General features: G+C 42.9%; 1 protein-coding gene across 1 annotated transcript in view; it reads right to left on the reverse strand.

Moving 5' to 3' along the window:
- Positions 1-306: 306 nt before the first annotated feature.
- The window catches only part of LOC120841073, a 31,712-nt gene continuing 4,164 nt past the window's right edge, over positions 307-27,854 (reverse strand). The window contains exons 3-9 of the mRNA XM_040211899.1: positions 26,808-26,867; positions 23,050-23,109; positions 16,392-16,445; positions 16,052-16,197; positions 8,375-8,460; positions 8,217-8,291; positions 307-455 (exon numbers count right to left, since the gene is read on the reverse strand). Coding sequence (XP_040067833.1) covers positions 307-455; positions 8,217-8,291; positions 8,375-8,460; positions 16,052-16,197; positions 16,392-16,445; positions 23,050-23,109; positions 26,808-26,867 — 630 coding nt within the window. The remainder of the gene's footprint in view (positions 456-8,216; positions 8,292-8,374; positions 8,461-16,051; positions 16,198-16,391; positions 16,446-23,049; positions 23,110-26,807; positions 26,868-27,854) is intronic.

Consider the following 27,854-nt stretch of genomic DNA (forward strand, 5'->3'; position numbering starts at 1 on the left):
TTCTAAAAAGAGTGAATGCTAACAAATAAAAACACTACAAAATATGCTTATTCTCAAGCTTACATTTTAGGTAAAATACGTCATCCTTGTTGCAGCGTCTCCCTCGTAACTGCAATTGATCGCTATCAGACACTAATAATCCGTCATCGTTTGATTTTTACTCGAACTTCTGTTTCAAGCTATACTTTTCAGCAGAGGGCAACAATGTCCTAATATATAAAATAAAAATACACTACTCCAAATATATAATTTCGATTTATTGACTTATCACAACAGCAAAGATTTTAGAGCTGCAGTGTATTATTTCTACGGGTTTGGTTGTCTTCCAGGCGGCCAACAGTCGCCCAACTTTGTAAATGTCTTCGCTGGTTCCTTGCAATACATAGTGTAAACAAAAAAGCAATAACTATTTAAGGAACCACTAGTATAGTGACCAGATGTAAACAATTCGCAGACTGGAAAAGAAAACAAGAATACGAGACAATATTACTTTTAATTCAAGATTCCAGGGAGGTAAATAAAATTAGAAACAATTTTTAATGTTTTTATCACAATCACAATAAAAAAAGTATATGTCGTAAAATATAGCCTTGCAATTGTTCTCAATTTGGATGATACCATGGCGATATATTTACACCGGCCAATAATGCCAAATTACGGCTTCCAATTGACATTCAACCTTGTATTCAAGCACACCTAGAGATAGCTCTAGTAATTCGCAAAAAGCCAATATGACATTTCGTAGATGTTCTGCGGAGTAGACGTGTTTTTTTGTTGGCTCCACCTTCATGCTGCTCGGGTGCTTGTAGAGCCAGTACTTGGTGTGATGCCGTGTGATTATATATCTAGTATTAAGCATGACCTGAATAGTACACTGTTAGTAATTGAAGTTAGCATAGCAATGCTTTTTCGCAGTAAACGGGTCATGTGCGAATCATTCGCCTGAGTTAATAGGCGAAGTTTCACGGGCCGGTTTTAGACAGGGCCGGCTTCGTTCTATTAGACCCCAGTTAATGTTTTCACATTAAAAAGCCTGGTGTTTGCGTGTTTTCTTAACAAACAACTCCACTTTTGTGAACGTGTACTGCGGAACTCACAACCAAATACTGTTTTTTAATACAAAAAAAAGAAGATTCTAGGTCGGAAAGAAAGGTTAAAATGTTCTCTAAAAAGGCGGAAGCAGCTGGCCGTAGCTCTTCACCGTGATATTCGGTAGGCGGTCAGCAGCAAGTGAACATTAATTTTGATTTTATTTTTATTCCTTTTCGCTTCCAGGATATCCAACAGTTACAGTTCCACTGGTGAATTACACGTATAGTGAAAACGAATATTGTGTAAAATATTCTCAAGCGTAGTTTGCAAAAACATTGTAAAAAAACAATATTCAAAGCGAGTCTTTTTTTTTCTTTTTTTAAGGGGCAGGGCAAGTTAGTTTTACCCGCTATATAATGCTTTAAAGTTTGTCCCTAGTACGTTGTTTAACAATTCGCTAGACCCCACCTCGCGCATCGAAAACGTTATGCTTCACGCACATGTTAACACTTGATGGCGTTTCTAAATAAAATGGAGTGCGCTTGCTAATAAATTGCATTTTTTTCCAGTCCTCCTACCACACGGAAGCATGTTCTACCTCTTACAATAAGCTTTACTGTACTCTTTGGTGCGTTTTATATATCTTCTCTTGTTTTAGATATTCGTGCAAACATTATATTGATTGTGTAAATATAATAGGTGTGTACGCAACCTATCAACTGGCTGTGACAAAGCCGAATTTTGAGTAATTGTGTAAGTTTCTATCAAAGCTGTGTGTCGTGTGCGAGAACGGTGCCACTGAAGAAGAGAAGAAAATATACAACAGAAGGAAGAAGAGGAAACAGCTATAGGGCCGATTGGGCGGAGCGGTAGAAGATGACCTTCAAGAAGTCATGCGACACCGTATCGAATCCTTGAACTTCGAGAGGTTCCCATCGAGATAAATCCAGTGTTGTACGGAACGGCGTTCCTAGAACGCGCTCCTTTTAGGAGGAACAAAGGAACGCCGTCGTTCCATTTTGCATTGGTGGAACGGGAACGGGAACTCGTTACATCTCTACTGGAACGAAAAAAGGAACGTCGTTCCTTTTTTCGTCGAGTGGAGTAATTTTTATTTTATTTCTAAGAAGGAAAATTTTAAAGTATTATGAAAATATCTTTACGAAGAGCACGATCTCGTTAATTTTTTGGTTACTTTTCTTAGGGTTCATTTCGTGTGATCCTCGCTTGGTAACAGTTGGGTACAGGAGAGCTAGTGGACATTGATCTTCTTTTGTTTCAGTGCCCAAGGCTGCCGTACAAAAAGCAAAACCTTTAGTCACAGCAAAAGGCACAGAAAGAGGGCCGTTTAAAACTCAGCTACTTTCTTTGCTTTCACGAATCTTCATACACGCAGAAATGTACGGCGAAATACAGCCGTTACTGAACTTCCACAAAGAGACCTACAGTTTCAACAAACGACAGGTTACCAGACATCGAACGCACCCTTCTATCCCGGACATTGATGACTTAGATATACACAAAAATTTGCCGTTATTCCTTCTTCCCTTGTCCCCCACCTTCAAACTGAACAACGAATCCAACCTTCACGAAGAACTTCTAGTTTTCAAGACTGACATCCCAAAAGCCCTAACCCCCTCATCACTTGCTCGTCTTGCAGACAGCAACATCAGAAAGCAACTGTTGTTAATTTTAAACAAGGGACTTTGTAAGATTGAAACGTGTGAGGGTTGTAAAACGCTCGTGCAATGTGGGGTAAGAGTACATTTGGCTCGTCTGAATCGCCCACCACAAACATGAATATGGTTAAAAGCTGAGATTTTTAATGGTGAATATGTCAAGAAATGAAACTCTGCTTTCGATTGATTGCTTCTCCTGGTGCCCTTCCATCACGGTATCCAAATTCTTGTATTGCCATCTAATAAAATAGATTAAAAAACCGCTTGATTTAACAAGATATGGTAATCAGCAAGATAAATGTAACGTATATGTAACGACACGTTACATTGTAATGAGTAACGATACGTTACTCGTTACAACGGGAACGAGTTCTTTTTTTACATAAGGAACTTGTAACGGGAACGCGTTCCAAAGATCAGAAGGAACGAGGAACGAGCTTTCGACCCTTTTTTTGAGGAACGTGTACAACACTGGATAAACAGCACGAGAGAAACTAGACAAATCTCCTCTAACCAGAAAGGATATGTACGATCCAAATTCCCGAAGACCAATTTACAGAGTAAGCGATCTCGTGTACATTGAAGTCATGGCCGATAAACGAGGAATCTAAAAAAAAAAAAAAGTCTGTTTTCTAAGCCAGAAGGGTGGTACCACACTATTGAAAGGCTATCTGATTTTGCGTGTCGTGTCAAAAATGTCCGCACTGGGAAGCGGAAAGTGCTCCATGTGAACAGGATGAGAAAAATGAAGCAAGGCGATACGCGAATCCTGATGTTAGCTAACAAGCATTATAAAAAGGCCCTCAGAATGAGGGACACTCTTTCTCATTCAGAACGCCATAGTTGGCTCCACGAGTACCTGCCGAAAACCAAAGGCCAACTGTCGGGTACCGAGATAAAAAGTTGACCATACCGGGCATTTTAGAATAGCTTGAGATGACTCGAAGAATTGCGACCAGTGTGAGGCAAACAATGACCTCAATATTTTAAGTTGTACGCGTGGAGGAGCTGGGAATGGCAACCCCGGAATCTTGAAAAATGTCCTATTCTTGTGCCCTCCGCTGTCAGGGACCTGTGTGAACAGAGATCTCTTACACTGTTAAATATTTATCCGTGGGTATTTTAGGGTGTTTCTTTTAATGAAATGTGCTTATATAATCCCAGGAAGCAGACAGTATTGAGCCAACATTGGCGTCGGGTTGGAGAAATCGGGCCAATATCATTTTGATATTGCCGATATTGGCGCTGGATCGTAAAGATCAGGCCAGTATTGCTGTGATGTGGCTGATGTCGGCGGAACAGGACTTGGATTGGCCAACGCCACGCTGATATACAGTATCCAGCGCCGTTTTCCTGTAATTTGTCGGATCTGAACCGGCTATATCGGCCGGTATTAGGGATACTTGAACGTTTTTAAAACGATACTGAATCGGTCAATCGCGCCGTGCAATCGCGGCGGCCGCCGCTGGTGCCACGGGCCGCGCCGAGGGCGCGCCGGGCAATCAGCGGCTGGAACTCGGCTTTTCCGTACAAACAAACGGAAAAAACCTATGTTTGTAGTAGCTTTCATTGGAGTTTAGTAGAAAACGGGGGGCGCGTGTTGTTTTCTAAAATATTTAGTTTACAAGGTTTGCGGCACAATTAATATTGTTTTTATACAACATGTCCCAACGGTGATTTCAGGTAGCGCGTCCTGACCTAGCCGCATCCTAACTTCGGCAGTAGCTCGCGGCGCGTCCACTTAGTAGTCGGGTGTGGCACCCTTGAAGTCCTTTCCACCGTATCTGTTTCGGAGCCAAAATGGCCGATTAAAGCCAAAACAGAAGTCACGTGCAGTTCCTCGTGTGGCCAGTGCGGGAGAAATGCCGGCGTTGCGATCGCTACTAGCTCGGTTCTCGAGTACGGATCGGTGCCACTTTTAGAGAACAGGCTCTATGTCAGTTTCCCTACTGATCGGTTCTAGTAATGTTGGCTTGGCTCAAGTTCGCTGACACCGCAGCGGCCGCGGCAATGTTAACCGATATTCGCCCATCTCTGCCCAGAACTGGAGTGATATCGCCGATTCTGGCCCATTTTATAACAAGCAGCATTAACCGAGATTGGCCCAATACCGGGCCGTGGTGCAAACATGAAACTGGGCCAATATTGTGAGCAATATTCCCCCGACGCTGACCCAGTGTCGCCGTGCTGCCTGGGATGTTGACTTTCTTGTGTGATAGTTGGTTTCCTAGTGAACCTAACTGAATATTTAGCTGTTTAATAGAAACGACAGGGGATATTGTCGTTACGTGAATAGTTAAGATAATTTTACAATATTTCTAGACCAATTGTTTTTCTTTTTTTAGTTTAGTGTTTGTCGCAAAGCCGGTTTTTGTGAGACTAAGTTTCTATGAAAACTGTGCGCTGTGCGCGAAAACGGTGCCATCGAAGAAGGCAAGATATTGAAGAGTGGGAAAACGAGGAGATAATTGAGAGGCCGGTTGGGCGGAGCGGTAGAAAGCGACCTTTAGGGAGACAAGACAGACGTTGTCTCGAGCCCTGGAACTTCTAGAGGTTCCCATGGACATTGGTCACCATTCCTCCCAACGACGGGCAGAGACGGGAAAAAGGCGGCCGGTCGTGAGGGGTGCAGGCGAGAACTAATTAAGTCATCTACCTTGAACTCCCGATATCCATGGAATATGACTGTCCCTCTTGCTTTATGTAATCAGCTTTTTCTCTTCATTTATAGAAGTTTACGTTCTCATTTTTTTTTCAATGTTTTCTTTCCCTTTTTTTTATACTGGTTCCCAAAATTAAACTAGTTCATTTCACGAGGTCTCCCAATTTGAAATGACCTGTTACAGCATATAAATACGCAGTCATTCTGACGGCTAGAAACCCTGTGCAACGAATCTAACGCTATGAAAGTCTCACGTTACTACGCGCCCCACAAGTCGCTGCGCCCCTCCCAAAGGTCACGTGACACACAAACGACATCATATTGACTTCGATGGTTCGTAGTGTTCTCTGCGGTCCATCGTCAGGGGAATTGGATCACAGTCATTACGAATCACAAAATGCAGTGCCTTCGTGAGCTCCAGAATTTCACTGTATATAATATTTTCTTAGAGCGCAGCTCTTAGTTTCCGGCTCGAGCGGCGACGCCGTCACCATCGGCTTAACCGCGAGTTGCATTATGGGACGTTTCCTATGATGACGTCACAAGTGACGTCACCTGTGACGCACAAGGGCAAATTTTCCAAGTAAGTTTAGCAGAAAATTTTCTGCGATAAATTTAGCGGGGAAGAAAGAGGGGCATACCTTCCCCTCCGTAACCTCCCCTCCTCCTCCTCCTCAAAAGCTGCGCTCTAATTCGGCATTACAGGAAATTGTTAACATATATTTTTTATTGATTTGGATGTTGAGTTTTAATTTATTTATTTACAAAAGAAACCCCGCAGCGCCAAAACATTGGGATTATAGCAGGTACAGCCCATGGACGCTTAATAAAGATTAAAAAAAAAATAGTACACTTGAATATACAGCTTCGGCTGACGAGAAATAGAATACATGAACGGTAAAAATAAATAAAAACATTAAAAATCAAGACCATTTCGTGATGTGAATGGTCCCACGTCATCATTAATAAAACAAGACTTGAGTAACAGGCTCCACTGCGGAAAAACAAACGTATAGATCGTTCCCTTATCTTTTTGGAACGATCTATACGATTTGAAATATAGTTAGGTAATTGTATGTATTTCCTTTTATTAATACCTGTCAAATCGGTAAAAATTGCTACCAGGAACCTGAATCGAAAATCTTTGGGTATTAACAATAATGTTTCCCAAGCAAGTACACTTTTTATCTCTGTAACGCTATTGTTTCTACTATACTTTCCTGTTACAAATCTCCCCGCACAGCTTTGAAGTTTCTCTAACTTATCTGTAAGGTACTTTTGGTGCGGATCCCAAAAAACATACCCGTTTTCCAGTTTTGGTCTAACCAAACAGCAGTAGGTCTCCCTTAGTTTTTTTTGGAGCCCCGCGTAAATTACGAGTAAGAAAATTTAAAGTTCGGCTGGCATTTTTAACAGTTTCTGTGACATGAACATAAAAAAGTGTGCTTGACAAGGTAACCCCATAACGTTTAACATCAGTGTTATTACTTAATATATGATGTTAAATGAAATAACATGATGGGACAGGGTTAAGTCTCTCCCAAAAATGACTTGCATACTCTTATCCACATTCAAGCCTAACACCCAAATATTGCAGCACTCCGATATTCTATCCAGATCCAACTGTAAAAAAGCCCAATCACTAACACTCTCAGCCCTGCTATATACAAAACACAATAGCCTGCAAACAGCTTTATGGACGAGCTAATGGTCGATGATATATCATTAATAAACACAAGAAATAAAAGAGATCCCAGCACTGGACCCCTGCGGCACGGCGTAGGTCACATCAACAAAGTCTGAGCTTGCACTATTTACGACGACACACGGCTTTCTCCGAGAAAGGTAATTTTTTATCCAACGGTATACATTTGCATCAAGGCTAAGGGAGCTCAGTTTCTGTAGCAGCAAAGAGTGTAACACTTTATCAAAAGCCTTGCTCAAATCAAGAAAGATGCGTGCGTTTCTCTGCCCCCCCCCCCCCACCCCCTCAGTCATTGATACCAAGTCATGATAAAGTTCTACGAGCTGTGTGGCGCATGAGAGGCCTTTTTAAAAACCATGTTGGGTAGAAGACAAATAACTATTTGTATTGACATGCCTTGCAACGTTGCTATAAATAATATGCTCTAAACTTTTGCAACATATGCAGGTTAGTGAGATTGGGCGATAATTTTCTGTTTTCTAAGTTCGGAAAAAAAATAATCTTCCACTTTGTGTTTTGATCCCTGCTTATGAATTGGTGTAGCGCACGTCACTTTCCACTGACCTGGGAGCACACTGTGCTCTAGGGATTTACAAAAAATAATCTCGAAGTAGCGAGACACAACAAATGAGCACAATTTTAAAACTCTGGGCGACAAACTATCAGCACCTACAGCCCTTTTAATATCAAGCTCATCTAGGCACTTCTTTATCCCTTCTACACTAATAAGAGCATTTGATTCAGAATTTTTTCATTAAGATGGAGGTAAGAATGAGTACTGACGTTAGGGCGTGTCTTCGCTTATCAGCTTACAATGCAAAACAATGTCGAGGCGAATTTACATTAAAAAGTTGTACTTTTTAAATGAACTGTAATTATTCCTATGATTACACGAGGAATCAAATTATAAAGTAAGTACAAAGCTTCACGGAAAAAGATTATATGTGAAAAAAAAGAATAATTTATGTTACTGGCATCTGTGCAGAATTAATCCACCAATAATGAAACTTTCTTTTTATAATTTACCCTTCGTTCAAGACAATATATATGATGTAATTTATTAAATTTTAAAGTTGTGAACTATGCATTTTTGTTTGAGGGTGAGTGATACTAAAATATGTTCGACATGTATGCTTACGGTTATTATATCCTGGAGTTCTGAGTATGGTGCACCGTTTCCTGTCTGTGTAGATCACTTTCGTCTCATTAAACACTGTATAAAAATTAAAAAAAAATAGTTGTAAATACACGAAAAAATGTACTACGTTCGTCTAACTTGCAATTTCTTTTACTTACTCCCATTCCGATAAATCTCGGCTCTTGCTTTATACCTACAATTGTGACCGTCGACGTGATGAGGATGGAACGCTTGAACAATCCCTCTGAAAATAAAAGTGCTTTTTTACTTTGCGATATTCCGAACACCGACTTGTTGGACAGAACAGATGTGCCCAAGAGTAAGACCAGTATTCTAAGGTAGTCACTAATGTTGTGAAAGTATAGGAACACGGCATACCTAAAGACATATTAGGCTTGTATAAGTAGTACAACTAAAATGAAACTAAACATGTTATTTTCTTTCCAGTTCACTTGATCATGTAGAAAAGATGATCACAACAAGCATTAGATTGCTAAATATCATGGTAGAAGGTTTATGGCATTAATGAAAGATAAAGATAAGTAATCGTAAATGATGCTTGAATTTTTGGGCGCAATCACAAAAGGAAATATGTCGTAGAATATTTATGGGGCTGCCTTCGTATACTTGGACGATCGTCCAAAAGGAACTTAATGTCGTTCTCCGCTAATCATTCAATTATTTATCCCGACTATAATCGTATTTCTATTTGAATAATACCAAGAAAGTCTCCCAGAAAAGTGATAGACGACAAGAATGTAAAATGTAAGCTTTAGCAGTTCCATGTAGTCGCAGAGTGGCCATCAAGCGTCTTTGAAAACCGGTGCAACGTGTTTTGTACATTATGTGAATACAATCTAGAATTCATTCTTCGTTTTGTTGCTTACGAAACACTTTCTGTTTTTCTCTGAGCAAAGGCTCCTAGAAAATATGTAAGAAGAACGGGCTGCAAGAACCGCTGCCACATGCGAATGCGCGCTAAGGTTGCAAACAGAGGGCACGTGCTGAGGTCAAGACATTGTTAGAGTATGGTACGTGACAATCAGCTGACATCATCGCGCCATGCCGTAGATGTCTGTTTGTTCTTGTCATGAGAAACACTTTTCGTGATGCAATTTGTACACGCTACAAAAGGTAGGCGCTCAGCAGCGAGGCCACTGCAATGGCAGCCGAGGTGACATCAGTGCAAGCTACATATATTTCCGTCATTGTAGGAACGTCGGGCAATCTACACTGCCATAAATCGCCCGAAATTGTGTTATGTTTTTTTAAACCAGGTAGATTTTTTGTTGATACTTCCACTATAAACCTCCACCACCCAGCCACACTTTCGTGGTAAATTTCAGCGCGATATTTCAAAATTAGATTTTTGTTGACCGTTTAAAATCGGTTAGAAACATTTTGGTGTACGCTGTAAAGCTTTCGTTACAATTTTCATTCATTCATTCATTCATTCATTTATTCTTTCTTCCTTCCTTTCTTTCTTTCTTTCTTTATTTGGATTTTCACCGGCAATGCAGGGTTGGGAGGCAGGGGCAAAAGGCATTTCTGCCTGTCGAAGCCCCCACCCGCTGTACAGTTCAGAGCAGCACGCAGAGTACATTTGCCACGACCGCAAAAAATACGCAACACATTTCATGACTAAAACGCCGAGGAACATAAAAATAGCAATACAGATAAAATAAAATTGAAAGCAGAAACAAGAGCAGCACTTGTTAGCCCTCAGTGGCTTCTAAAAAGTTACAGTTTAAACAGCAAGAGACATAAAAATATGGACGGTTAAGGCTGAATATATTTTACGCAAAACAAAATTGCCACGCGAATCAAACAATAAACATCGATGAGCTCGATGTGGATCGGATCTCTCTTGGACTCGGGAGATTCGGTACGAAGAACCTATAGGAAAACCGCGCAATTACCGCTTGGTCAGACGTGCTAACTGGTCGGATGCCGTGTAACTCGATGCCTAGCGCTCTAATCAGTTTCATCCCATCAAGCTTCTTCCGTGTTGTGCCACGACCATGATTGCAACACATTCTTGCGTCCTTTGAACATGACACTTACCACTGCTTTGCTAACTGTAAGCAATGATTCTTTTAACCAGGTTAACAACTTGTTGGATGTGCTCTCGATGGGAATCTGTCCCTTGTATATCTGGCGAAACATTTATTCGCTCATATTAGACCAAGATGCTCCAGAGTCAACTTTAATGATTGCTTCTTGCGACTCTATTTTTGCTGGCATTAGAAATTTTTTTCGGTTGCATGCACCCCGTAGGTCGAACATAGTTCGTCCACTTCGTAGACGCTAGCTCCTTTTTTCATGTCCTTTCCTTTCTTGACAGTTGCGGTCTTACTTTGGCATACCTTTGCTTAATGTCTTTTTTCAGACACTTGTAACAGGCAGAGTCTATGAATTTGCTCAAAAAAAGGTTTGTGCTTATCTGCGCAACGGTGGCAGTTTCCGCAAACGACGACGCTTTCACCAATGTCGCTTGAATTTCATCGTCAGAGTCGACTTTACCGGTCTGTTGCCGTTGCTTCCTGATGTCTCTGTTCGACTGCGTCGTTGTTTCTGCGGTGACGGCCGAGTCGTAGGCGACGTCGAATTACCAGTTGCGTTCAGCCAAAAGACGTTGCTGCACCCTCTTGAACGCGATGCCGCAGGCGAACCTGTCTCGCATCATGATGTCAAGTGTCATTTGCCTGTCTCCGAAACCGCAGTCTTCTGCCAGTTTTCGAAGCGTGGTCACGTAATCTGCAACTGCTTCATCGTCATGTTGGTCGCTCTTGTAGAACAGGAACGTTGCATAGAGCTCCGATGGTCTTGGGTGCAGACGAACCTTGACCAATATCAATATCGTGGCAAAGTCCGCAGCGGTTGCTCTTGTCGGCTTCACCAAGGTGAAGATTAACGAGTACGTTTCTTCTACGCAGGAACTCAGCAGAACGGCGCGCTTCTGCTCAAGCGTTGTCCGTCTGTTGGCTACGCAGTACATTTTGAGCCGTTTTATGCACTCGTCCTAGGATGCGTTGGCGCTGAGGCGACACTCGCTGATATGCCCACCGCCATCCTCAGTGTCTGTTTCACGGGCGCTTCCCCGGTGTCTTCGTCCGCCTAGTCGCCACTTGTTGTATCTTAGGCAAGTAGACTCATAACGGCAACGTTATACTTTACTGGAGTCTGGCGTTGTACAACGACGACTGGTTGCCGATGATAGAAGGCATGGGGAACGAATCTAGCTAGTGCACTACACAGTTCACGCGACGGCACGCACAGACGACTCGTGGCGCCCCGTCGGTCAGGCATGCAATAATTTGAGCGAAGTGGCAAACGTATAATCATATTACATTTTTTAAATATATAAGGGAAGGGCACCATTTTACGGCGTTTCAAAGAACGCTCAATTTGGACGTGTTACTGGGTTTTAAATTCTCCACAGCACTCGTCTGTCATACTTCCCTCCATCCTACGGGGGAGGCCAGGTGGTGGTTTCCCGCCTTGGCCACCGGGAAGCCTAACCGCGGGCGCTCCGATGCGCTCCGATAAAAAACCATAACGTAGAAACGCGTCCAAATCAAACGTTTTTTCGGAACGCCGTAAATTTCTCCCTCTGCTTTGTATATTTCAGAAATCGTCGTCGTCCTGCGGCGTTCACATTATAAAAACTAAAATATTACGTAACACTAACCTGCCTTCTGCTGTATTTTGACGAAGATATTTTAGCGCTCTTTGGTGTCGAGGGTGGTGCCTGAGGATTGGAAAATCGGCAAGGTCATTCCTGTCCACAACAGTGGCAGTATGTCCTCTCCCCATAACTAATCTATCAATTGCATTTCATCTAAGATCATGGAGCAAATAGTTTTCACGCATCTGTTGGATTTTCTCGAAAGCAACTCCTTTTTTAACAACGCGCAGCATGGTTTTCGCCGCAACTTTTCTTGTGAAACTCAGCTACTATTTCTTACTAATGACATTCACCTAAACCTTGACTCCAGCTACCACCCTAGTGCGGTATTTCTAGATTTCACCAAAGTATTTGACAAAGTGTACCGAACCTCTTTTTTCTGAAAATTTATATACTGAAGATTAAACCTAATATACTAAAATGGATCGAATCACTCCTTCTTCAACGTCGTCTGTTTGTTTGTGCTAACCACACCAAATCTTCCCTTTGTTCTTTCTCTTCTGGTGTCCCTCAGAACACAGTACTAGGCCCATTCGTCTTCTTAGTGTATATTATGACCTTCCACTCAACATCTCTTCCACTGTGCGACGTTCTCCCGATGACTGTGTAGTTTTCTGTAAGATAAGCTCTACTCATGATATTGTAGCGCATCAGGACGACCTTTTTAAAATTTCTGAATAGTGTAACACATGGCGCATGTCTTTAAATCATAGCAAATGTCAATGCATGTGCTTTTCTTGTTCATTGCCAACTAACTATCTTCTACCTCTTTTGAACTCTGTCCCCATTGAGAATGCTAAACAATACAAATACTAAAGCTTGCATCTCATGTCTAATCTATCATGGCATACATGTATTAAAACAATTATCTACTCTGTGAACCGCTCTCTAGGCCACATTCGCCAAAATTTTAGATCCTCACCTGAAAATCTAAAACGCATTTGTGCACCACTATCTTCCGGCCTAAATCATGATATGCGTTTTCCATCTGGCATTCTCATGAGAATAATCTAACAGACTCCATTCAATCCGTTAAGAGCCGTGCTGCCCGCTTTATGTTGATTGGCTACTCTTGCACCTCAGATGTATCATCAATAAGTCTTGTCTTAACCTTTCTCTACTCTCCTCCCGCCGTCAAATTTCTTGTCGTTTCCTTCTTCACAAGGTCTTTTTAACACTTTTTTTTAAATGTTTCTTCTAAACTCGCCCACGTACATATCATCAAGACTAGATCATTCATGCAAGATTGACCGTCCCAAGTCATCAAGACAACCACACAAACAAATTCCCTCATCCCTGAAGCAGTTGGGGACTGAAAGAACCTCCCGGACGCCGTAGTTGCCATACCCAACTCCAAGCGATTCCAAATAGCCCTTCAAAACCACTTCTATTAACCCACTCCCCTAGAGTTATCACGCCGTCGAGGCATTGAGGGTATGTATAAATAAATAAATAAATAAATAAATAAATAAATTTGAGTTAGTAATTTTCAACTGTGCCTAGCAATTTTTTTAATTGAAACATATATTTATTTTTTCTAATTAAAAAAATTAAGTGATAAGTTAGCTAATTATTTAGCGAATTAGTATGCTTTTTGCAATACTTGACGTCCGTTGTGGCTGGCAGTTTATTCCCGGAAAGAGTTTATTTTTTTCTCAACCACACAATTTTAGAGACTTTTGAAAGCCCTTGCGGGAGCACAGTGTATATGTTTTATAAAAATAGTCGCTTATTTTTGTTCTTAATTTTGACTGAAAAAATGATGCCGCGGCGAATAAAACATTATAAATACTTTTAGGTGCAGGTTACTTACTGAACCAGAGTTAGTTTTTAAGGGTAAACAACACCAAATATTACTCACAGGTACCGAGTAACGAATATGCAATTAGGTATATGATGGAGTAAGATAGTTACAAAATTTACTTTACTCGTTAGTAATTTAATAACTCAACGAGTATGTTACTGCGTGAATGTAGAAAGTACCACGCTACCAGTAACAGGACGCGTTACTTTCAAAACTAACAATGTTACAATGGTCTCCCGTTGTGCTGCTTTGACGACATGAGGCAGAAAATCTTCCCGGCCTTCCTCCGTATTGTGCGTAGTAATGCAGGTGCCCTTAAATATTCATAATTATTCGTCCCACTCAATCACCAGCGAGCTTCGCACCATTTGTTCGTGCCATATACCAACGTTGCTGATGTTGCTCAGTCGCGGAACGGACGACGCACTATTTTTTCGACAGCGGAGGTACTTGAAGTGGGTGCGCCATACTTATTGGCTAAGTATGCATTGCTTTCTTACCCTTCCACTGATAATAAAGTTCGGAATAACAAAAATAAAGTGAATGAATAAGTGCCAAAATCGGCTTCCCCGAGGAAGCAGCAGAGTGTAACGCACCTTTCCTCTGGTAAATGACCCTTGAGTCGGGGTCGCACTGCCCATACATTATACCAAGACGAGGTGTTTGCTGTAAACCTGATCACGGAAATATTTGCGGACACGCTTGAGCCATGCTTGAAGCATAGTTACGTCATACATTTCATTTACACGTATACCACCGGCGCCGTTAAGAATTATGTAGGGGAATACATGAGTGAAAACGTTAAAAACACACACACACAGGTGTGTTTCGAACATGTTTCAAAAAGGTTGTCACATGGCCAATATGGCAGCACGTCGCATGAGAAAGAAACGCACCTCAGAGATGTCTGCAGAATGTCTTTACTATAATTTATTAGCAGTGTCGTTTTGTATGGTGTATTAGCTCTGTGACCGCGTTTTTAATTTAAACGACTATGGCAGATCGGCTCACGATGACCCACTACTCGCGTCTAAATTTTTTAGATGGGACTTTCAACACTCTTTTGCGTTTAGTTTCGGAATCTCAACCTCTAACACGGCTTAAATTTTGTAAAGAAAAGTGGGAAGGAAAATTTCTCTCTTTGAATTCGGACGACAGACAACAGGTCACTAATTTCAATTTGACATCTTGATGCTGGAATCCGTCGAACGAAGAATCCGACTAATTTCATCCGGTGACATTTGCTCTGCGCGTGACGTCAAAACAGGCTGCTGCACCGTGCGCAAAGCCAACAAGGCAAACGGCGAAGTTTGTCGGTTGTTCGCCGAATATTCGCTCCATGGAGCCCAATCTAAAGGTAATTATTTAAAAATTGAATTAGTAAATTTAGGTTCTTAGTTGTTTTTAATGAACATTCTACACATGTATCTTGACGTTCGCCGCGATTGATAATGTTATCCCCAAAAATATTTTCTTGACATTTGACATTAAGTGTTTTATTTCTATTTTTGTTTCTACTCTGTTAAGTTTTAATGTTTTTACAGGGTGTCTCGTTTTGCCCTCCTGTTGTCTCGTTTTGACACGGGAATCTCTAGAAAATGAGAGATCTGTGACTTTTTTTAATTATCGGTGGATACCTTGCAGTTCTACTTACTCGATTCAATACTGTTTTTTTATCACAACGCCAAGACTCCATAACAGATTTCTCTATGGTGTTTCTCCCAAATCGCAATAAAAAAAAAGTTGTTTTGAAAATTGTTTAATTTTGCCACAACTTACCCGACATATTTTCTTGGCGTTTTACTCAGAGTAATTTTGCATGTTTTAAAACTAATTTGATCTGGTTCCGCAGTAAATATCTGGCGCATATCCAAGTCCAGCACTGCTTCATTTTATTCGTGACATGAATGAACTCATTAAAAATCAATGCAATAAGTAATGTTTTTTTATTAAGCCTTGCCGTTGGCTCTAATGTCGCCAAAAATCTAGGTTTCACAATATAACAAATCCTATTTTCAGTACCTATTGCTCACTGTGTGTGAACACTGTCTCTGCTTCGCTGAAGAACACAGCTGCTGCGTATTAAAACAATACAAATGACCGTTAGTATTTCATTTTAAACCCAACCTACTTAAACGGCACTCAAATGACGAAACGTATATTTTCAGCTAGCTTCCAGTCGTTTCCATCAATGACAAAATAACGAAAAACTGTTGTCGAGAAGAACATAGCCCATAAATAGGCTTCCGATAGCCAAATTTTTCTGGCGTGCTCTCCCGCTGAACAACCAAAATAATGAAACAAATAGCCAAAAAACCAATGTTAATATTAGAATGAACTTACTCTTTTTGAGTCCTACCCGTTGTTAGAATGTAAAGATTCCCATGAGGTTGTGGATCTTGATTCGGCCGGTATGTAATTTTACACAGTCGAAACGGGTCATCTGCCCATGAGGAGTACACCAATACAAGGCTGCCGAACAAGAGGCTCTGAAATACACACTTAGTAGTTATTTCACGAATTAAATCGTATAATAGAATAAGCGTTATAAGGGCGAATATTTCTAGGAGGGGAGAATACTTCTAGGAAATTCTTTGCCATGATATTTCGAACATGTGAAACGCATATGCGATTTTTTTTAAAAATTTATTTCTTATTGTTCCGATTTGAAAGGTTAACTTACCTTTGGAAAATCTTGGTATCTTTGAAGCAGTGGATCTGTTTCATCAAGTGGAGTCTGAGAATGACAAAACGGAATTATAATTAACGCGCATTCTCATACACACTATCGAAAAGTTGGACCTAGCCGGTGAGTGCGTCTGATTTACATCTACAAAACTGTGCAACTCTGCAACTCTTAAAGGGACAGTGAAATGCAAAAAATAATGTTATTTTTCTAAAGGGCCTAGATGGACGTTTTGAAAAATAAAAGTTCATCACGAAAAATATATTTTTAGAGCAATCTTTACGCCACTACACAAAATTTAGGTGCACAATGTGGAAGTCGTAGCCCGCTAAGTTCCGCTCCGGGCTTACACCGTGCATACATCTCTCATTGGCTGGCGAGACTATAGTCGGTGACAGGTCAAGAACGAAGAGGACGCTCCTCCTAACTAATTCCATTTTAGCAGAGCGAACGATGGACAGGAGATTACCTCCTTTCCAGCGTCCGCTCTCCTAAAGTAGAAAGGGGTGGGAGGAGCTTCCACTTCGTTCTTGGCCTGTCACCGACTATAGTGAGGTGTGAAAGGTTGGCTGAGAAATTTTATTTACCTTACATAATAGTATTTTAATCATAGGTGGAGGAGACGAGGAGGCGGCACACTGGCTCAATCCGGCCAAACGAGAAAATCCGAAGTGAGGCCGGAAGTAGAGGCCGAGGTCGGTGAAAACGCCCCGAAAGGGTGACCAAAACCCAGCCAAAACCGCAGTTGCCGCTGGCTGCCGCCATATCACCTGTCCCTTCCATCCACTAGCGTCTTTAGGTTTTGGTCATCATCGGGGGCGTTTCCTGCCAAACTGGAAGTCTCCACCAGCTTCGGCTCTAGTGGTATCACGTTGCCTCCAGAAGCTTCCTACCTCCATGATTTTAATCGATAATATTTTTACGTTATAGAAACAAATTATATAGATGGAGACATTATTCTTTTCAAAAGCATTCTGAGATTGCTTTATCCTTTTTGGTTTGAAGCGATAACAAACATGGCAGCCAGTGTCTGCGGAGTGCTTAACGAGGGTAGGTCGTTGAGCTCGTCTATTTTTATGAGTGCGAGTCATAGAGTTTTGCGAGCCTTGCGAGACATGCGAATCGTTTTGAAATCACAGAGGTATTTCGAGGAAGATATCCTCAACCGACGTTGTTCGCAGCAAACAGTCGCAAGTACGCGCCTTCGGAAGCGTTGTGCGAATGCTTCTTTTCATAGCGGGACTAGCCTAAGCCTAGCGTCCCACATTCACTATTTTAATAGATCTGGGTTGATTTATTCGTTCGCGTGTGTTGATGCTGAATAAATGCTGGTTTCCGTAAAGGCAACCCGACTGCTGTGTGAATTGTGCAACGTCGTGACTACGACCATAGTTCGACCATAGTTTCAATACCGTGCAGGTACCTATACAAGTAAAACTTTGCGGCCCATTTGGCCAGAGGCGACCAGGCGTTCGGCTTGCATTAAGTTTGTTTAGGTATGTTCTCGTCATTTTGCTCCTAAAGGGAAGTGTATTTGAAGTTTTGAAGCGAACCTGGCATGCCAAAGCGAATATTTTTTTAGTCACGTAATAATTGTTCGTCATGACGCTCACTCACATTACTCGCAGATGCCATGCGAACATGGCCGGCTACTTCTGCAACCAGTGAGGTCAAACACTGCGACAGATGAGGTGTGACGTCGGTGCTGCTAAGGCGTCGTTTCCAAGCAGATGGACTTAATGAACGGTAAAGGTGCAAGCGCGAACCATGGAATTAGCATGGGCGTTTCGTATTAAACTGAGTAACAAACCGGACAAAACTTCCGTCGCGTTTTGGAACCAGTGAATGTATATGAATTAATTGGACACAAATTAGCACAACCTTGCAGTAGTCGGAGAATGCTTCGAAAATCGTGCGCCCAAGTATGCAATCCAAGAAACTACGAAATTGAATGTGCAGGCAATCGGGTGAGATGAACACGAAAAAATAAGAACACAGGGAAAATGTCTGGACAAACACGCGTTTTTCCTTCCCAGCTGACCCGATTGCCAACAGTATGTATGAACTAGTTCAACTAACACTCGTCACTGAATGTGCATGCCTGAAACGTTGCGTGCAGGTGTGGCTGTCTTAACGTGTTATGAATGTTAGCGTGCACAAACTAGCACCGTCTTGCGGTGACTGAAGAACACTTCCAAAATTGCGCACTTAAGCTCCACCTTATTTCTCGCCCGTAGTTGAACCGGCTTAAAGGTGCCTTGAGGAGGCTTGGAGATGGCCGAAAAATGGCGATAACTCACTCTGCGGGCTCTAAGCATCCTAGAAATCCCTAAATCATAACGATGCGCATCCAATTTCCTTACTAAGAAACCAATATAAGATTGCAACACATAGAGGTTATCTCCGGAAATGAGAGGAGCATTGCTCCGGCGGCCAGGACATATGACCAACGAAAACTCGACATTTCGTTGAGAATGAAAACGCTGTTGTTACAAAATATATATATTTCTGTAGATGACAATACACAGTTTTAGTGGACCGTACGCTATAGCTTTGCGTACACAAGGAAAATGGGGTCGTGAGTGCGCATGCGCAGAACGCAATAGAAGGGCTAGCGTATTGCGTACGCACGCAAAGCTGGGGATTTTGCTTTGCTGGCTAGCGGGCCTTGCCGGACGCTCTCGAGAGATCTCGGACCCAACGAGACCTCCAGTTTCAAGATGGCGGTTGCCTCGACTGGCGCAGCAAGGGCAACGTGGTATTTTCGAAATTCTGTGTTACGTGAAATTGCGTGGTGTTCAGCTCGGCGATTCTTTCTGGGACCTACCGCGGTCGAATCAGATCGCCGTGCAGCTGAAGGAGTGCACAGTGAAAATGTTCGCCGCTCGGAATGTGCGTCGACGCTGCGATCTGCTCAACGCCAAGCCTATCCCCACAGTTCATCGCCGACGGACAAAGGACTCTAAAAGAAATCGCCGAAGCTCTCGCTATGCACTGGACATCAGGGTCATGAATTTCATTCCGCGATAGCATTGATAAAAGGTGCCGTTTCCACGGGACGACTGACGGAGGCTCCGTGATGGAATTTGGCTACGCACTCGTACTCGTAGCCTCTGTACCCCGCAAAAAAGTGCTCTTGACGAGGCAGCTGTGGCTTGGTTTAATCTGAAATAAAATGATTGGACACTTCTTCTTTTTCAATATTTCTTTCCAGGAGCATGGTTGCGCTATAAGCACGCGGAATTCTACGGCTCTAGCAAATTTAACCAAGATCATGCGCGGTGTTCACTCCAAAACGTAACGCACAACTAAATTCGGTCCGAGCTGGTCATTTCTAGCGTACGCTATACTATTGCGTATTGCGTACGCAAGAGCCAGCAGCGCTATACTAAAACTGTCTAATAGCAAATAAGAGTAGTCGAAACTAAGTTTTTCGCGGAGAGAGAACCTAATACTTCAATAATCGTCTCAAAAACAGCGCAATATGTTTTTATGCTCTTTTTGTTTGTTTGTCGCGGGGGTGAAATGTCCAGTCGTCAGCTTTGAAAGCGCGCTGGCTGGGTTGAAGCGTAATTCGGGCTCTACGGGCAACGAGCAGCGAATCCGAGATATCATTCCGCGGTTCCAGTGGTCGGAGGCGTGAGGTTCCTTCGTTTGCTATTGACGGGCAGTGTTTATTTTTTTTTTATTTTTCGGAACATGCTCCTCCCGTTGTCGGAAATGACCTCGGTGTGTTGCGATCTTTGACTGCTGTTTAATAGGAAAATCTGCCGCGTATCGTCATGATTTGAGGATTTCTCGGATGCTCAGAGCCAGCAGAGTGAGTTATCGCCACATTTAGGTGATCTCAGAAACCTCCTCCGGCCGCCTTTAAGACCCACCAACGTTACTGAAACACTCAGTTGGGAAACTCGCCGTCGAAACCTGGGCCGCTGGCGTCCACCGAGACCGAGCTAAATACGACAACAGCGCCACTCTTGGTCATTTGTCTGTACTGTGGTCACCTTCAGCTTTTACAAAGCATGTTTTTGCATAGAAACAATCGGAAAAGACTCCTCTTGTATGAAATTTATTGGAGTTTAGTACCAAAAGAGGGGCGCATGATGTTTTTAACATATTTAGTTTGCAGGGTTTTGCGGTACAATTAATATTGTTTTTATACAACCATGCCTCAGCGGTCCTTTCAGGTAGCGCGTCCCGGCCTAGGTGCATTTTAACTAGTAAGTCACGGCGCGTCCGCTGGGGAGACGGCGGTGGCACCCCTGTAACCTCTTCCGCTGTATCTGCTTCGGTTCGAAATGGCCGATTGAATCCAAAATAGACGTCACGTGCAGTTCCACGAGTGGCCGCTGCGGGAGAAACGGCGGCGTTCTGTTAGCCATTAGCTCGGTGCTCGAGGACAGATCGGGGACACTTTTTCAGAGCAATCTCTATGGCAGTTTCCACCGTGAGTGTTTTAGTAACGTTGACACCCACCTAGTTTTATCGCTTTTATCGCCCGAGAACCTTTCTGGCATAATTAGCAAAATGCTTTCTTTTGATGTTTCCAACATCTGCAGTCTCATGATTTTGTTTCTACGTGTCGTCATGATGTCAAGTGACGACGTACTGTCATGTAATGTCTGAACGTCACGTGACATCACAGTGCGAAGAGGCGTCATGGCATCACGTGACTCACGGTGTCACCTGACGTCATTAAGTCGCGTGGCGTCACTGTGCGACGTGACTTGACATGACAATGCCACCTCACGGTGTCATCTGACGCCACGTAACAGGGGACGTGATGCGCGGCGCGACATCAAAATCGAGTCGAGCGCCATGACATCAGCGGCGTAACGTCAATGTGCAATTTTTTTGGCTCGGTACCGAAAATGACCCACGTCGATATGAAGTGCGCTCGACGGCGCGAAATCCGGCAGGGAGCGCGTCCCACTAACTACTATCGCAGAAAAAAAAAAAAAAAAAAAGAAAAATCAAGAGTAGAAAAGTTGGAAGGACTGTATATTTCTTGTGTTGATATTTTTTAGCCCTCTCAGTGGCATTTTACTGTACATCGACAGACGCTGACAGGCGCTTGTATCGGACCGTGGCTCGTGCATGATCGAACGCTAGAACGCCGCTTTTATGGGCGGATCTCGCGAGAGTTGTGGAAGTTTTTATACAGGGGGCGGAATAGCAGATGGAGCAAGGCGAAGACGGACGCCGACGCGCAGCTGCTGCAGGCGACGATAGACGGTGGTGGAATGGCAGAGGATGCCGGATGCTTCCGCGCCTCTGGTGGCACGACCAGCAGGCGGTGCCAGACGCCAGAGTAAACGAACCGGATGTCGCGGAAGGGGGACACTAGGCTTGTGAGCGTGTTCGGCCGAGCAGCCAAGACAATCCAGTAGTACTGGGCGGACACTGATGTGTGGGCGGCGCTTAAACTGGACCGTGACCTCCACCCAAATTGCGTCTAACGACGTAAATTGTGCGCGAATAAATTTTTTCTACCATAGTTACAAAACAATACGTCTCCCATCTATCCCGCTTAAATTATTTTTCTTCATTTCAATCCTTTGTTAAACAAAACATTCAAAGTGCGGTAGACCGCCCCCCGTTATTGGAGAGCTTTAGTACTGCGTATAGTACCAAACGCAAGCACTGTTCGTTTGCGTTAGCGTCGTGTGCTCCAAACTGCGCATGTGCGTCATCGCAATGCGCCAATCTAACACGAAGTTTGGGCTTCCGCACACGCGCATCTTGGAACACGTGACGCTAGCGGAAACCTGCTAGGTTTGCGTTGGCTCGTATACGCAATTCTAAGACTATTCTACTTAGAAGGTGTCTATTGCGAGAAAGAATAACGGTGATCTTAATCATTCAGTACGCTTAAAGGGATACTACAACGAAATTTCGGCGCTCATTTTTTGGTCTATATGTGTTCAAAAAAGCAGCATCACATCGAACATACCAATATCTTGTTAAAAAAGTCACGAAAAGGAATTTTAAAATGAATTAAACGATTAGCAAAGAGCACCTGGTGGATGTCGCTAACGCCTCGCTTGTAATGCTCATCTAGGAACCTTGACAGCTAGTGACGGAGGTTGTCTCGTCTCCGGCCACGACGAGAGAAGAGGGCAGGAGGAACTCCCTTCTTTCCGAGAATGCCTTTTGTGTGTCGCAGAAGTCGCTATTGTCCTCCTACAAGATTACAGAAGATTAACCCGTCACTCAAAATTCGTACAAAAGCAGCCGATTCAGTGGCTGGAACGACTAGGCCATCCTCGACGTCAGCCTCGCCGTAGCTTTGCTCGTCTTGAGACGACCTACATCACGATTGCGTTGGATGTCACGTGGTCTCCGCTGGGCCTTCTCCGAGCGCTTGCCAGAGTGGGCCGTTTATAACGAAAAATAAAGCCACCAGGCTCAAAATACAAACGTGCGATTGTCATTTACGGATATTGTGGATCATATTCAACCTATTTTTGAACACGACAGGAATATTTCAAATTTCGTTGAAGTATCCTTTTAAAACGTCTCTTCAACAGTACTAAACTCAGCTTACAAGCTGGAATGTTCGTTATTGTGGCGGTGCTCTTCACCACATGTAATTTTAATAGCAGTCGTACAATAAAATATCTATTATTAAAGAAAATTAAAGAAAACCACTCACGTTATCGAGGGGGCTTAGTGTGGTGGCTTCTTTGGGTTCCTTTGGATTCCCGTCAGGAGCCTAAATGATATATTCCAGGAATTAAAATGTGGGCACAACCAACCATGTTGCTGTTTAATTAAGCGATTAGCAGCAGACATAATTGAAAGATCCGCAACTGGTCACGTGTCAATTTTCCCGCTAAATTTAGCAGGAAACTCTAATTTGTGTGTAGGTCAAGTTAGCTCAAGTCATGTGGTGTTATGTTTCCCGCTAAATCTAGCGGAAAAACTGAATTGGCGTTGAAATCATGTGTCGTCGAATTTCTGTATTAATCTGGCGGGGAAGCTGAATTTGTGTATAGGTCACATGACATCATGTGACGCCATTTTCGCCGCTAAATTGAGCAAGACAACTGAATTGGTTTATAGGCCCGCATCGATAAGGATCTCTGACGGCGGCCCGAAACCCGCGAAGCGTCCTACTAACTGATACCGTAGTACACAATAACAACAAAAAAAGCAGGAAAGACTATATTTATTTAGTTTATTTTTTCTTAGTCCTCTCTGTTGCTTTTACCGCACATTGACAGACGCTGACAGACGCTGACAGACGCTTGTATCGGACTGTGGCTCGTGCATGATCGAACGCTAGAACACCGCTATCATGGTGTCTCGCGAGAGTTGTAATAGTTTTTATACTGGGCGGAATAGCAGACGGACGAAGGCGAAGACGGACGCCGACGCGCAGCTTTCATGGCCTTCTCTTAAGGGAACTGCAGACGACAATACACGGGGGTGGAATAGCAGACGATGCCGGAGGCTGCCGCTCCACTCCTCGCAAGACGAGCAGGTGGTGCCAGACGCCATGCTGGACGCACCGGATGTCGCGAAAGGAAGGCACTAGGCTTGTGAGGGTGTTCGGCCGAACAGCCAAGCCAACCAATGGGCGACGCACTGATCTGTGGGCGGGGCTAAAGCGGGCCGTGTCCTCCACCTAAATTGGTTTTACATAACAATGTAGATATTGAAGGAATAAAAAAGAAAACATTCGTGAAAGAAATTACAAAAACGTACATCTCCCATCTATGCCCTTTAAATCTATCTATCTATCTATCTATCTATCTATCTATTTATCTATCTATCTATCTATCTATCTGTCTGTCTAACTATCTATCTATCTATCTATCTATCTACCTATCTACCTATCTATCTATCTATCTATCTATCTATCTATCTATCTATCTATCTATCTATCTATCTATCTATCTATCTATCTATCTCTCTGTCTATCTATCTATCTATCTCTATCCATCTATCTATCTATCTCTATCTATCTATCTATCTATCTATCTATCTATCTATCTATCTACCTATCTATCTATCTATCTATCTATCTATCTATCTATCTATCTATCTATCTATCTATCTATCTATCTATCTATCTATCTATCTATCTCTATATCTCTCTATCTATCTCTATATCTCTCTCTATATCTCTCTATCTATCTCTACATCTCTCTCTATATCTCTCTATCTCTATCTCTCTCTGTATATCTCACTCTATCTCTCTATCTCTCTCTATATCTCTCTCTATCTCTCTCTATCTCTTTCTATCTCTCTCTCTCTATCTCTCTATATATCCCTCTCTATATATATATATCTCTCTCTCTATCTCTGTCTCTCTCTCTCTCTCTCTGTATATATATATTATTTTTTTTTTGTTTCACTGTTTCTTTAAAAGAAACATTCAAAGTGCCGTAGACACACACGTTATTCGAGAGCTTTAGTACTGCGTATTAGCCCCGAGAGCGAACACAAGCGTCGCTGCGGTCGCCGCGCCCTGATTGGGTAAGTGCACCGGGACGTCAGGGGAAGGACTCCGCTCCGCGATCTCGCACCCGGCTCGCTTCCCTGCCCCGGTTTCCTGGTTTGGCCGTTCTGTGCCACAAGCACTTTGAGGAGCGGGGCCTCGTTTACCCGGTGTACAAGACGCTGGGTTAGGCGGATACCGACGTGCTTCCGTACCTTTTATGAGACTGCTTGTTCCTTTTACCTTTATAACTGGATAACAAATCTTGAAAGATATCGGCGGAGGCAATTCCGCCGGTGAACCTCCCTGTCGGTTCACACGACACAAGGCAATCCGAGGGGTCGGTGAAGCGGCGGCGTAAGTGTTTCAGACGCTGGAATTCTGCTTCTGGCATGTTCATAATTTAGTAGAATATTACATCCCGCTCTGCAGGCATTTGAAATGGCATTTATATCAAAGGCCTTCGGGCGGTCGGCAAATTAGCTCGCGACCCCGACTCTGCGCGTGCCATATCAAAGGCGTTATCAAAGGCACATTACCGGAAGTTACTTTGTATAGGAGCAGAAAAAACGGCCGAATTGCCGTCAGTTGCCTGTATGAGATGTACTGAACTGCCCAAAATATGCGCAGCAACAGTACCATAATTGGGAATGTTTATACTTTTTCTTGACATTCTTTCTTTATTCCTGCCTTGGGAATTCGGAAAATACGCCGTTTATTTTGAATTGCCATTTAGAATTAAAGGAGACACTGCTGCGGGTCCCCAAAAGCTTCATCAGCCTCGAAACTCTCTACAGGTGGACTATCTGACAGTAGATGAAAAGAGGAGGAACAGCAAGCATTCAAACGGCTGTCCAGTGGTAGATGTTGCACTAGTAGTAGAAAATGTGGAACCTCTGAAGGGTTACAGTTTGCGTGAGAAAAGCTACAGGTATTTTAGCTTCAGAACAATTTTATTTAGCTAAAATCTGAATTTTAGAGCCTAGTGAACTAATCACGGGCTATACAGATTGGCTTACGTTTGTTGTACATAACTTGAGGGATGATATGAACAAGTCCACAGATACCACCAGTGGAGTTCATTGAAGTACTATCCGAATCCAGCAAAGGTCAAATGGCGAGCAATGTATATAAATAAACGTTCCTTTACTCTTTACTTCGCCCCTGCACTTGGACTGTCTCACTTATGATTCTCGCTCCATTGCCCAGACTATTGAACATGTTGCTCAAGCGGCATGCAGCTTTTCTGCTTTGGCGTTTTTGTTTAAAAGCAGAGCTAGAAAAAAATTGAAATCGTATGCATAACCTGCCAATTCATCAAGATCATCAGCAGATAACTCTGTGTGATTTAAATAAATAATGATGCTCCTTCAATTGTGGCAATATTTCTTTATTTTCATATACCAGCTGCGATTCATGCGTTGCCTGCCCTGTGAACCATGCCTGAAATGTTGGTTAAAGTTTTGCCTGCAGCTACAGGTCATACCTCAATAAAGCCACATATGAAAATTTACACTTCCTACGGAAAGGGCGAACGAGCAAGTCAGGGAAAAATTCTTCCCTCGATGCGACGTCACCCCGATTCGCCGTAAGGGGGCGCCAGGCGAACTTCTACGGGCTAATAGCAAACGCAAGCACTGCGTGTTTGTGTTAGTGATGCGTGCTCCACACTGCGCATGCGCTTAGTTGCAAAACGTAGCGCCAATCCAAGACGAAGTTTGGGCTGCCGTGAATGCGCATTGTGGAACACGTAACATTGACGCAAACGCAAAAAGTTTCAAACTTTTAGAACGCAGTTCTAAAACTCTACTTCCAAGTTACCTATTATGAGAAAATATAGCGGTGAATTTATTCCTCCGGTGCGCTCGAAATGTCTCTTAAACAATGCAGAACCCAGCTTATAAGTTGGAATGTTCGTTATTATGACGGAGAACTATAATTAGAGAAAACTAAAGAAAACCACTCACGTTATTGGGGGTGCATTGTGCAATGGCTTCTTTGACTTGCCTTGGAGCACTGTTAGAAACCTAAAATGATAGCTTTCAGGAATTACAATTCGGCCAGAACCAGCTATGTCGCTGTCTAATCAAGCGATCAGCTGCAGGAATAAATAACAGGGCTACGCGTCAGGTCCCGTGTCAAATTTTCCCGCTAAATTTAGCGGGGTAATTGAATTGGTGTTGAGGTTACGTGATATCAAACCATGCGACATAATTTTTTCCCGCTAAAGTTAAAAAGGAAACTAAAATGGTGCGGAAATCATCTAACGTCGATTATCCCGCTTAATCTACCGGGGAAACTGACTTTGTCTATGAATCACGAGACACTATGTGACGTGATTTTCTCCGCTAAATTTAATGAGAAAATTCAATTTGTGCATATGTAACGTGAAAGGAAGTAATATTGCATAATTTTCTTCGTAAATTTAGCGCGAAACCTGAATTGTTGACTTCACATGACGTCAATTTTCCCGCCCAATAAAGTGGGAACACAGAATTTTTCTATAAGTTACGTGACGCCGTGTAACATGACGTATATCTATCCGCGAAATTTAGCAGAAAAACTTAATTTGTGTCTAGGTCACGTGGCATAAAGTCTTGACGTCATTTTCACACGAAAGTTAGCTAGAAAACTGAATTGGTGTTGAAATAACGTGACGTAAATTTTCCCGCAAAATATAGAGCGTTTTATCATGGGTAGCGCCATAATTAAAGTTAGAGAGAAGGGGGGAAAAGGCTACCGGCGCCTTTCTTCTTGCTGGTCCGTTAGAAAGAATGAAAGCCCCGGATGGAGAGGCTTCGGCGGTGATGGGTGTAGGCATTGCCCGAACCTCGTTCACGCTTTCTTCTCTGCTTTTAACACCCAGACTTAATTTGAGCCACGGGCTTCTTTCTATAGCGACAGTCCCCCGGTCGTCGTCACACCATTGCTCGGTTATAGGGTACACGAATACAGACAGAACGCGTCTAATACTGCCCGAGAAACTATGTAGCTTTTACGGAATCTGGCAAGTG

This window comes from Ixodes scapularis, unplaced genomic scaffold, assembly GCF_016920785.2.
Source record: "Ixodes scapularis isolate PalLabHiFi unplaced genomic scaffold, ASM1692078v2 PGA_scaffold5__190_contigs__length_132052651, whole genome shotgun sequence".
Classification (NCBI taxonomy): domain Eukaryota; kingdom Metazoa; phylum Arthropoda; class Arachnida; order Ixodida; family Ixodidae; genus Ixodes; species Ixodes scapularis.